Source organism: Stegodyphus dumicola, chromosome 7, assembly GCF_044657685.1.
Source record: "Stegodyphus dumicola isolate Sdum_Otavi_A_Nest chromosome 7, ASM4465768v1".
Lineage (NCBI taxonomy): Eukaryota > Metazoa > Arthropoda > Arachnida > Araneae > Eresidae > Stegodyphus > Stegodyphus dumicola.
In genome coordinates, this window is record NC_140774.1 from 90,108,541 (window position 1) to 90,122,185 (window position 13,645).

The 13,645-nt window shown below is 32.0% G+C and overlaps 1 protein-coding gene across 2 annotated transcripts in view; it reads right to left on the reverse strand.

The window, feature by feature from the left end:
* Positions 1–13,645, reverse strand: part of stmA (Protein EFR3 homolog stmA) — a 97,935-nt gene that overhangs the window by 60,082 nt on the left and 24,208 nt on the right. For both annotated transcript variants that reach the window (XM_035370474.2, XM_035370472.2), the window contains exons 3-5: positions 6,291–6,418; positions 2,852–3,002; positions 186–307 (exon numbers count right to left, since the gene is read on the reverse strand). In XM_035370474.2, coding sequence (XP_035226365.1) covers positions 186–307; positions 2,852–3,002; positions 6,291–6,418 — 401 coding nt within the window. The remainder of the gene's footprint in view (positions 1–185; positions 308–2,851; positions 3,003–6,290; positions 6,419–13,645) is intronic.

A 13,645-nucleotide genomic window follows, 5' to 3' on the forward strand; every position in this document is an offset into this window, starting at 1 on the left:
ATTATGATGCTGAATTTTAATGGAAAAGATAAAATAATCTACATGAAGCAGTAAAATAAATCATGCAGTTTTATATGGATATGACTGCATGCACATATAAAATCAAAATATGATAATATGATATTTATCATAAACAAAGAAGACTGAAATTTCAAGGAAAAATTTTAACCAGATTTAGAAATTACCTGTTTCGTGTTTCTAGATCATCATGGTTGTTGTGACAGAGAGATGAGAATTTTGAAACAAAGAAATCATATCCACGATGATATGATGGAGTATCTTCTTCAATATGAGCAAACTTTACAAACTAAATATGAAATAACAAAAATAAAATCTTAATCATATTCTTATGGATATTTATAACAATATATAATATTTACTATTATAAAATATTATGCACAAAAGCTCAGATTTCAGATTACTTAAAACTTTAAGATATCATTTCATTTTTATAAAAATAAAATGATAAATGATATAAGGCAAGAAAATTTAATTTTCTGAAAATCTTTTAAACAATTATCTATATAAATTCGTAATTAAGATACTGAATTTTAAAATGCCTTTCCCACGAAATGGTATTGGCTTAGGTTAGAAAGGTTTCAGTTCTCGAAATTACAAGTTCAAGTTCTGAATTAACTACGTCATCAGCATGGTGTAGAGAAATATGATGTAATATGGTGGCAGCAGCACATTCACCTGAAGTAAAAAAGTTAGTTAGATGTTAGATGCCAGATGGGAATGGCACATTAAGTCATATCCTTTTATTTGTAGAATTTTTCATATGCAGATTTATTAACTAATTAACTGTATAGTAAATAAACATTTAACTTAACCTTGTTGAATATAGATCAATCATAGACGTAATGTTCTTCGTATAGAAACATAGATTTTAGATACAGTAGAAGTTTCGCCTTAGAATAAAACTCCTTTCACAACACATGGTACAAGCCATGCAAGATGGAATGATCAAGAAATGACACAGTCCAGAAAGTTGTTGCAATTTTTAGAATACAAAGAAGGAATACCCAAATTAAAAATAAGTAATTAAGAGGCTATTGCTAAATTAGATTATAAAGCTGATTTACAAATTTTTTATCTTACATATTTACCTCTAAAAAGGCTTGTCAATAGAAAAGTCTTTTTTAGAAGAAAGCATTAAAAAATTAATGAAACAAGAGAAATACAATTCTGAAAAAATAAATAAATAAAATGAATCATAAAATGTTGATGAAAATTCTATTGAAATTCTGAAAATCTGCAAGTTCATTTTTCTGTCAAATATACGGTAAAGAGTGTCCTAATTTTTTCAATAAATAATTGGAAATGTTAACAGTTCTGGAAAATATTTGTTTGAATATCATAATCATAATATTTTACAGTTCTTATCTTGAAAATCTTTCATAAAATTTGACATTGTCATTATATAACAAAAATTTTCTTTTACATATTCATAAAATTCATACTCAAGTTAATTATTTAACACTTAAACAGCCCACTTTTTCTTAACTGTAAAGAAATGTAAAATAAAATTTATAACGGAATGTAAATGTAAATAGAATTTAGAATGGGCATTTTTTCATAATGCAAGAAACTTGCATACATTCATCCAGATTTTTCATTGTTTAATTTCTTTAAATATAATACAGGGTAATAGTATTTGGTGGCAACCATTTCAAAAGTGATATGCTGTTTCTAGTGATTCAATGCAAAATGCCATTTTGAGACTAATATCCCATGCGGGACTTCAGATAATAAATGGAGACTAATTTATAAGAGGGGATATTATTAATGGTTACAAATAGTAATTAACTAATTATATTTTAATTCCTAATTAGATTCTGATCTTTGTGATTAAAATCTTTATGGAATTCAAGAGACTTTAAATACATATAAATTCTGCCAACAAATTTTAATTAGTACATTCCACCTTTCTTTTTAACTATTCTGCCAAACATAAATAGTGATAAAAAAAGCTGCTTATTATAATTTCCTTCCTAAACAATTTTTTAATTGAGCTAAGAATTAAATATTTCTGCTAAGACTGCTGAGAAAACAAACGATGCTTCAATAGCTGTCTCACTTCTACTCATACGGCAATCTTGGCTGATGACCACCATAATCACTAATGAAAGTTTCTCATATGTCCTCCAGGTTTAACTTTTATTCTATTTTTTCAGAGATAATGTTTCTGGCATTATTTTTTACTAATTCTTTGAGTTTTCACCAGAATCTATGCACTTTAATATATTTTTTAACAAAATGTAATTTTTCATAATGATAACAATACTAATGAAAATATTTATACAAATGACAAATAAACCCCATGATTTATTTCATGAAGCATAACACTGAAAAGAGGAAAAAAAAAAAAAAAAAAAATCCATAATGAAGATCAGAAATCCCTGCATATATGTTAATTCTTGATTACATGTTTCAGATGCATTACCAAAATTACAAATGGCTTGACAGTGTGTAATGCCATTTGGTGAAACCAAGACTTAACAAATGATTTAACTTCAGTTTACATTTTTAAGTTGAAACATATTTAGAATAATTTGACTGAATAATTCAATTTCAAAATTACAAATGGTAAAAGTTATATATTCTTTATGCTATTCCATGTAAACAGATCAACCCAAAGGCTGCTGAAGCTTGTTAAAAACACCTGATGCAAAATTTAAAAAAAAAAAAAAAAAAAAAAAAAAAAAAAAAAATTAATACCAATTACTTTGTCTCATATGCTCACTTATGGTACATTTCACTTAAGATTTTTACTATTTGCATTACACTAAAAGGGGGAAAATTATAAGAAATGAATAATGTACTACATCATAAAGTTTCGCCGTATTACCGACTGAGCTGCAAGGAGTTGCATATCAGCTTCATGACATTCAAGAAGTTTCTGCACCATTTTTAAGAAGCTTTCCACAAAAAGATTAAGACTTTGAGCATGACAAGCAATGAGCAGTTGATCCATGGCTTCCATTGCAATTACGACATACCTAAAGAAGGAAATTACATGCTTAAGAAATGTAATTAAAATTATATAAACAGTCAAATGAATAAGGCATTCACTAAATGGCAATTACAATACATTACTGTTAATTTACACAATATTCTTACAGAATTATCATACTCTGAAGATTATAAACAAAGAAAACTATAATACAACATTATAAACAAAGAAAACTATAATACCCCCTAATAGACAGATATTTAAAAGCAAATAATTTAAATACTAATGCCACCATTTCTTCAATGCTTAAAATTTAATAACTGTATTCTTTTGAATGCAAATGATAGCGGAATTTTAAAAGTAGATAATTTGAGAGGGGGGGGAGCCATCATTGAATTTAAGCCCAATAGTATTTTTAAATTCAAAAATTGGAAAAACAAAAGAAAAATAAAGAAATATTTCACATTATAAAACTAATTTTATTTACTTAGGTACTAAAACCTATCCAATTTACTGAGAATCTTTTCCTGATATACAATCACCTCCACTTTTGAAACCTGAATTCTCATCTTCATTTCTGCACCAGAGATAATCTTCAGAGTCATTTAAAGCAATAACAATGCAAAGTTTTAATAAAAAAAATCAGCGCAAGTCTCTTTCCGAGTCTCAAGGCTCATGATCACTCTGGTGTAATTTCAAATCAGAACATTTTATTGAAGTTTTTAAGCAACAGCAGATGGTGGTTCAAATTAATATAATTTTGGGAATAATGTTAAACCAAGAGTTAATATTCAAAACGTGCTTTCAGTTCTGAGACCTTTTTCTTTTGGCGGGAGGCAGGGATTAAGAGAATTCGAACATGTAAACAACTATAGTGTTCAATTCTTTTGGAACGATTGGTATTTAAAAGGCTACGATTTATAGTGCACTGGGTTGTTGATCTTCAATATGTGCCTTTGGTTCCAAGTTTCTTTTTTTTAATTGGAGCAAGGCGATTTGATCATGTAAACAACTGCCTGTGTTCGATTCTTTCGGAAGGACAGTCGTTCATAGGATTTTATAAATATGAATAGTTCATTCATTTCATTATATCTGTTTGGACATATCACGTAGAGGTTCTGTTCTGTTATCGGAACCAGATTCAGAAATGTATGTATGTACACAATATATCAATATATGAAATGTACACATACATACATGCACATGTGCATGTATGTATGTGTGTATACACACATATACAGGCATACGTACATATATACATGCATACATTAACACATCCATCCATACATACACATATTTCTGAATCTAGTCCCGAGAACAGAAGAGTACCCATGAAGTAATTTGTTAAAATTTTTAAAGTATCTATTTTTTGGCAGTGAATATATCTTTCAGTACTTATGGAAAATCCTGTCAACCATAAGAGATGGCATCAATCACGCCAAACAAAAAAAAAAAAAAAAAAAACCATTTACTAAATACAAGAAAAAACATCCTTTTCTTATTTTTCTTTCAAATTTATTATATTATCATTTATTTATATTTAATTTTTCATTAAAAATTTCCATTATTTTTCATTAAGGAGATATACTGTAAAAGCAATTATTTTCATTGGGTTTTAATTTAATCGCCGGTAAGATTCCATAACTTTGGAAATATTCAACAGCATGCTCTTCTGTAGTAGGCAGGTCCCAAATTTTAATCGCTATTTTTTCAAAAATGTGTGATACAGGGGAAAAAAGGAGTCTTTACTCAAGAATAATAACTAGCATGTGTAATCAAGGTTACACCAAAACCAGCGTATTTGAAGAAGACTTTTTCATTTTTGGCGAAAAATCGCGTAGTTTGGCGTCTTTTCTTTAATAGGCAAAATTGGTAGACGGGATTTTCCGTAAGTACCTATCTTTTTTTTTTTTTTATTAAAATAAAAACCTTTTCTTTAAAAATCACAATTTTTATAAATATCATGAAAATTTTATACCGGTATATTGCAGATATTGTCAATAATAATAAACTATTTCAGCGTATTTAACCACTTAACAGTTGTTTTTTTCTGTCATATTATGATAAAAAATAAGCATATTTTTGATAAACATTTTTATGAAGAAATTCATTATATAAACCTAAATCAGCAGTCAGAACTATTACAAGTGTTGAATTTATTGATTTATGCTAATTTTTATTTTCATCGTAAAAAAGCACATTTTTGCTTAAAGTTGGCTTTTTTCGAACAAGTAAGCAAACTGAAAAGAACACTTTAAAAAAATAGATGTCAGAATTTAAAATGTTTTATTGTTATTACATATCTGTTCGATTCCAAAGAATTATTAATACCAAGAAAGAAGGTTTATTAATATCAAGTTCACAAAAGTTCCAAATTTGTGTTAGATTATCTATACTTTCCGTTTCTTCATCACTAGAGAATTCAGACAACAAACTGTCATTAGTCCCAGAATCATCATTTTGTGAAATTTCAGATTCACTAACTGAGTCAATATCAGAGTTATCTTCAGTTATAAGCTGCTCATTATCATTCATTTCTTCTTTTATTTTAGCTGTAAATTTAAAAGAAATAGTATTTGCAGTAACCAGAACACTGAGCTAGTGAAAAGAAATTTCATGCCTTTGCTTGTGTAAAAGAATTCAGTAAAATCTAACCTTGAAACCAGTTGTTTTTCCAATTCTAACTTTACTGGATTACTAGCGCCATCTGTTAGAAACATTACACACTAAACAAGCAAAAAATTCGGGCAAATCAGTGTATTAGAGTAGAAAAAAATGTTGCCCGAGCGGCACTCGGGAAAATAAAAAAAATGCCATTTCCAAGTACTCAAATGACGTTTGGGAAAACTGGAAAGTGGTTAATTGCAGTAATGATTTTGAATGAATTTTTAAATTAAATTAGGCTTAATGGGGAAAATCATGAGGCACCATACTGGTTGACTTTTGGAAGGTCTGGGCCTGGAGGAGCACTTCTTCCTCCTTTCACCAATCTTTCACAAGAATGAGAGAAACACCTGACTTTAATTTAAAAATAATAATAATAATAATAATAAGGGGATACGTGAAAATAATACAAAAGAAGAATAAGTGGCAGAGTATCAGCAAAATAATGAATGATATTTAAAGAAAACATAAACTACAATTACTTATCAAAATATCAAGTCAAATGCAAAATGTTTCTACGGGACATATAATTAAGGAGAGGAAAAGATATTTAATATGATTAATTGATACTTTAAGGTTTTGCCATAGTTGAAAACTACCCAGAGTTACATTCACTTCAAGAAAATCTACAGTATTTAAGTTTAAAAAAAATGCAAAATGAATTTCATACCCATGTCTATGCCTTGCAATGTCCCGTGACACTTTCCAAGCTAAGTATTCTCCAATACGATCAAGTTTCTCAGGAGATGAAAGGGCATAGAAAGTTAATTTTTCCATATTATTTCGAACAAGACCATCCTAGTTAAAAGAAGAAAACTATATTAAATGAATGATAACTTAAATATTTTACATAATTCCTTTTTAAATAATCTTTCTATGGTTTACTTTTTGAATTCATGACAAAACTGTTTATGATTTTATAATTTTCTTATGAATCTCAGTTCTATTACATCAAGGGCAACCTTATCCTGTAGAGACATTAGATCAGGGGTGCCCAACCCAAATTGGTTGGTAGGCCAAGCAAAATTTTACTAAACTGAGGTGGGCCACACATATCAAAATAGAACAACAAATTATACAAAATATTTTATTATCGTACAACATTCATACCTTACAATTATTGTGACATTTATTTTTGCATTTTACTTGACTTTTTTTTTAATATCAACGGATAATTTAGTCGAGGCGCATCATAGTTGTTTGGTCATGTTTTCAACAAGCAACCTGCTGCAATACTTTGTTTTTACCAGGTTTAATTTGGAAAAAAAAAAAATGACTTGAAGCGATAAGTAGTTCCAAATGCTGATATAATGCGCATAGCCAATCGTTTCAAATTTGGAAATTTATCTTCGAGGATATATTTTTGATAATATTCAATCTTATTCCCTTTGCACCTTTCTAGCTTGATGCTTGATTATAATTCCATTAGCTCCATTTGTAAATTTGGAGGCACTGATTCCACCTCTATGTTAAATGGAGCTAAAAATATTGTAAACCTTTCCTCAAACTTTTGTATGTAAAAGAATCTGTAAGAGAATGTTGAATTCTTCAAGTAACTTTCCGATTTCCATAGACTATTTGAAGAAATTTTCATGTTCACTTTTATAGTCATATAATAATAGGAAATGAATCAAATTGTTTGACTGCAATTGATTTTCATAAAGCTGAAGCTTTGCTACAAAGTCTTTTATATCTTGATAACAATTGGTAATCAACTTATAAGGTATTTCTTCTGCTTTCCTAGCATGCCTTCAGAGTGTGGTGGTCAGCACGCTGGGCGGTATCCAGAGGTCTGTGGTTTGATTCCCAGCGAAGGCGTTGCTAATTTTTCATCTTGCCCGCTTCCAAAAAATACCTAATGTCTCTACAACAGCACTCAAACTAAAAGGGTGGTGGCTGATTATTCTCCCCACCCAGAATTTGGCGATTGGGTCCCCTAAAAACCCCAGTCGCTCTTTAAAAGGGGGAGTATATAAGGTATTTCTCCCGCCTTCCTGGTGTAGTGGTTCTGCACGCTGTGCTGGTATTTCAGAGGTCCAAGGTTCAATTCCCGGTGAAGGCACTTGCTCATTTTTCATCTTGCCTGCTTTTAAAAATACTTAATGTCTGTAGAGTGGCGCTTGAAATAAAAGAATAGTGGATGATGATTTCTCCCCACCCAGGATTTGGCGATTGGGTTTCCTAAAAACCCCAGTCGCTCTTTAAAAGGGGAAGTATATAAGGTATTTCTCTTACCTTCCTAGTGTCTCTGCACGCTGAGCTAGTACTCCAGAGGTCCTTGGTTCGATTACCGGCGAAGGTGATTGCTCATTTTTCATTTCTCCTGCTTCAAAAAAATCCTAATGTCTCTACAAACTTATTTTCACCTTGTAACTTCTGGTTTAGCTCATTCAGTTTCATTTTTATATCTGTTAGAAAACATAAATCTAGAAGCCATTGATCATCCGAAAGTTCACATATATTATGAGCATTATTATTCATGAAAGTTTCAATTTCCAAAATTGCAATAAGCAGTTTCCACAACTTGACCACTGAATCGCCTTATTCACATTCAAGTTCCCTAAGATATTCTTGAAATTGACAATGCTCCAATGGATTGTTTTTAATTGAACTAAACCTTGACAACAACTTTCATCATATGAGATATATTTAACAAGTGTGCACATAGATTCTCGAGGTGGAAAAAAACAAAACAAATGAACATTTCAAAATCATTTGAACTGTTTCCCAAAGCTTTTACGTGATCGAAAATTAATGTAACAGCAACATTTTTTCTAACCAGTGAAGGGGCCCATCTATTGCAATGCTTACAAGATTTTTCAAATCTATCTGACGATTTTGCGCACATTTTATGACAGCATCCTTAATATCTCTTCTGGTAGTAGTACCTACAAACTCACAAGTTGCAATATTTTTTCAGTAATATTCATTTGACTATCAACACCTCTAATAAAAATAGCAAATTGAGCAGTATCATTTATATCTGACATTTCATGCAAAGCCAGTGAGAAATATATGAAGCTTGTTGTAATTATTTTTGCGATGCACAAATCTCACTCGAAATGTTTTCTATTCTTCTTTCTACAGTTTGACATGACAGACTAATTAGAGTAAAGAGGTTCAGTTTTTCTGGACAGATTTCTTCAACTGCGGCAGTTAGGCAGTCTTTGATATAGTTACCATCTGTAAAAGGCTTCATATTTTTAGCAATAATGTGGTATATTCGAAAGCTAGCACTGACAATACCATTTGATTGGGCAGTTTGCTTATCAAATATGTATTGTTGAGTTGTCATATTGTTCTTCAAAGATTGTAACTTAGCTTTCCGTTTGCCAACAGTATAATTTTATCAATTTCTCCATGTTTTTGTTTATAGTGTCTTTTTAGGTTGTATGATTTTAAAGTTGAAATTGAATGATGACAAATCAAACATATAGCATTGTCTTTTACATGAATAAAAATGTACAAATTTTCCCATTCACTCTGAAAATATATTTTCATTTTCAAGTTTTCCTTCCTTCTTTTCAATTTTTCTTTCAGCCATGACGAATAAATATCTAATAGAAATAAATATAATAATTATTGATATGATAAAAAAAATTGTAAATTTACCTTTTACCTCAATCACAATCACAACAAAGTTGAAAGTTGACCAAATTGCACTTGTTGGCGGAAGAATATTTCCTAACCTACAAGGTTCTCATCTACAGTGGATTTGTGCTGCCATCTGACGTTACGTAATATAACAACTATCTGCGTAACATCTTCACATTTTATATTTGTGTTCAGAATGTCTGCATAAAACTGCTTTAGATTTAGGTTTTCAAAAATTTTATTTCAAATGCAAAAAGGCAATTAAGCAAAGAAGAACAGCAGTGTAATTATTACACTGTTCGACGAAAAAAAAAAAAAAAAAATCTGTCCAATGGACAAATGTTTATTTTCTTATTGGTTGGAAAATTGCATGGGGAGTGGTGGGGGTAGGTCAAACACGATTTTTGTCAATTCATCCGTCTATAGTCCAAAGTGTAAAATAATACAGACAGAAACTTTAAATGGGTCACAAAAAGTCTTCAAATGGGCTGCATGCAACAAAACTGCTTATGATTTTATAATTCTTTTATGAATCACAGTTCCATTACATCAAGGGCAACCTTATCCTGAAGAGACATTAGGTATTTTTTGGAAGCAGGAGAGATGAAAAATGAGCAACGCCCTCGCCGGGAATCAAACCGCAGACCTCTGGAATACGCGCCCAGCATGCTGACCACTACACTACAAAGGCATGCTAAGAAGGCAGGAGAAATACTTTAAGTATTCTCCCTTTTAAAGGGCAACTGGGGTTTTTAGAGAACCCATTCACTAAATCCTGGGTGTGGAGAATCATAATCCATTTTAGTTCAGGTGCCACTGTAAAAACATTATGTAATTTTTTTTTTTTTTTTTTTTTTTTTTTTGAAGCAGGAGATGTAAAAAATGAGCAATGCCTTCACCAGAAATCAAACTATGAACCTCTGGAATATGCACACACATGAAAAACATAATGTGCACAAACTCTTACATATCCAATCAACTATATATCAAATGAGGCTGACAATGGCAGTTCCGTGGGAGAAACAAGCAGTTGTTGTTGTGCGTGCTTCTTGTTGCCAATGTCAGCTCAGTGGAGGAATCAAGGCTAGCCAACCAGAGCACTGATGCTATGTATCGAAAATGTCCCTGTGAGCTACTACCAGATCACAATTGATGGTTTGGAAATCACTGATTTAACATTTTCCATCATCAGTTCTTCTACAGTGGTTCTCAACATTTTTTGTCCCATGTACTTCTTCAACTAATAACAGATGACCATTTCTTTCTTCCTTTCCTAAACTCGAAAAATACGCATACATGTATTTAAATTTAGATTATTTTTTAATGTCTTTTATTAATTCAACTAGAAAATGTATAGAAAATATTGATAAATACCAAAATTTGAATAACAGTACTTTTTTTATATCCATTCTCACCAGGCATGGGTTCTCCCTCTGATCTGATACTATACTACTTTGCCCACTACTACCATTAACTTCGAAAATAAAAAGCAGTTATGAGCCTACTTAAAACAATTAACTTTTACAAAAGAGTATTTTTAAAATATTAGTATCAAAAATTAAATCTGATCAGATTTGACATTAAAGGATAGTTCAAAGTTCAAATAAATGATCAATATCACTTTTAATTACATATATGTAATGCAAATTTCATTAGGTATTGATAGTAAGGTTCAATTTTCAAAACTAACTCTTTAATTTCAAACTTTTGCAAGATACGTTCAGGAAGACTGCAGAGGGTAACTAAAGAACATAAAAATGCAATTCGTCTATTTTTACATATACAGAAGGGTTGTTTTTTTACAGGAGAAAGATAAAGAATACATATACCTATAGGACCATGGAGACAAGTTCATGAAGACAATCCTCATGCTACAGAGAAACAGATATCAAAGTTGACCTTAATGACTTTACAGCAACAAAGAACACAGATCCTTGAAAAATAGCTTTGTAGGTGAGCATACTCAAAGTTTTTAATGGCAGGCATTCAAGATGCATAAAGCTATGAATAGGTTTGCTAGTGCAAGGTCACTGATGACTGCTGCATTTTCACACTTCAGCCAATTTCTGCCATTATCAACATCTTTTACCTCATCCACCATGTCAGCAACCAACACATAACTGGTCTTCCAACTGAAGACTGAATATACTTCACTACATCTCCTTGTCAGTATTAAGCAGCAGTAAAAGGAATGCACATTTTCAACACAATCATTAAAACCAGTTCATTATTTTCGACATTAATATACTTTCCAATCATTTTTTTGTTATGGTTAACTTCCATGGTCTTTATTTTGTGGATGGAAAGAATATTGCCTCTCGTAAAGGCACCTGATAAGCAGTGGCATGATTTCAAGCTGCAAACAATGTAAATTTTTATACAGTACTTTTGTGCACAAAACTTTACTTCAGATAGCACTTTAAAAATAAACAGCAGAGTGATAAAAATGAAGAGTAAACACAATGGTCAATTAGACATTTTGCTCTGATATGTTCAATGAGTCCATGTGCAAATTCTACATCCTCAGAAACGACTTTTGTTTTGACTATTTTCAGTAATGCAAGCAAATGATAGTATTGTCTGTGCAGTCATAATGGTGTGAAATACCACTCTGCAATTCTGAATGTTATTCACACATATATTAGCTATGTTTATAAAAACATAAAACTATTACTGGTAAAAGTTTGCAATTGGGTGGCCCTTGTTTTTTTTTTTTTTTTTTTTTTTTTTTTTAAGCCATTCTTTTTGGCACCAGAAAGGCATAATTTCAAGATGGCTACTACACAAAACCAAAATAAGAAGTCAGAGTTGCATAAACTCAATGTCCATGTACACATCAATCTATTTTCACTTTAAAAAAAAAAAAATCACAGAACTGCACAAACTCAACACTGCGCATACTGTCTTGACTTTGTACATGTACACAACGATCTATTTTCAATTAAAAAATTCAGGAAGCTAAAACCAAATTGAAACTATCATAGTAACCAGAAATGGGGTTTCATCATCGAAATTGAACAAAATTTGTCCTATTACTTTAATATTATAACTGCAGTGTGATATAAGCAATACATCTTAACAACAAGGAATTACACTGAAGTGACAAAAGTCATGGGATACCTCCTAATATTTTGTCGGTCCTCCTTTTGCCACGGTGAAGTGAAGCAACTCAACGTTGCATGGACTCAACAAGTCGTTGGAAGTCCCCTGCAGGAATATTGAGCCATGCTGCCTCTATAGACGTCCATAATTGTGAAAGTATTGACGGTGCAGGCACGAACTGACCTCTCAATGATGTCCTATAAATGTTCGATGGGATTCATGTTGCGCGATCTAGGTGGCTAGATCATTCGCTGGAATTGTTCAGAATGTTCTTCTAACCAATCGCGAACAATTGCGGCCCGGTGACATGGCGCATTGTCATCCATAAAAATCCCATCGTTGTTTGAGTACAAGAAGTCCATGAATGGCTGTAAGTGATCTCCAAGTAGCTGAAGGTATCCATTTCCAGTCAATGATCGGTTCATTTGCACCAGAGGACCGAGTCCATGCCATATAAAAACAGCCCAGACCATTATGGAACCACCACCAGCTTGAACAGTGCCTTGTTGACAACTTGGGCCAATGGCTTCGTGGGGTCTGCGCCACCCTCGAACCCTACCATCAGCTCTTACCAACTGAAATCGTGACTCATCTGACCAAGCCACGGTTTTCCATTTGTTTAGGGACCAACCGATATGCTCACGAGCCCACGAGAGTCTCTGCAGGCGATGTCGTGCTGTCAGTAAAGGCACTCGAGTCGGTCTTCTGCTGGCATAGCCCAAGGAAGACAAATTTCACCGCACTGTCTTATTGGACACATCCCTCGTACGTCCCACATTGATTTCTGTGGTTATTTGACGCAGTGTTGCTTGTCTGTGAACATTGACAATTCTACGCAGACGTCGCTGGTCTCGGTCGTTAAGTGCAGGGTTGGCCACTGCGCTGTCCATGGTGGGATGTTATGCCTGAAATTAGATACTCTTGGCACACTCTTGACACTGTGGATCTCGGAATGTTGAATTCTCTAATGATATCCGAAATGGAATGACCCATGCATCTAGCTCCAACTACGATTCCGCGTTCAAAGTCTGTTAATTCTCGTCGTGCAGCCATAATCACGTCAAAGCCTCTTCACATGAATAACTTGAACACAAATGAAAGCCCTGCCAAAGCACTTTGCATTTATACATTTTCTATGCGATACTACTGCCATCTGTATATTTGCATATTGCTATCCCATGACTTTTGTCACTTCAGTGTATATAATATTGTTTGTTAATAAAAATTTATCTTACTGCAATTTAAATTATAATTCTCTTATTAAGGTTTAACTTACACATGCAACACTGTTATACATAATATATTATGTTTGGAAAATAGTACGACTGA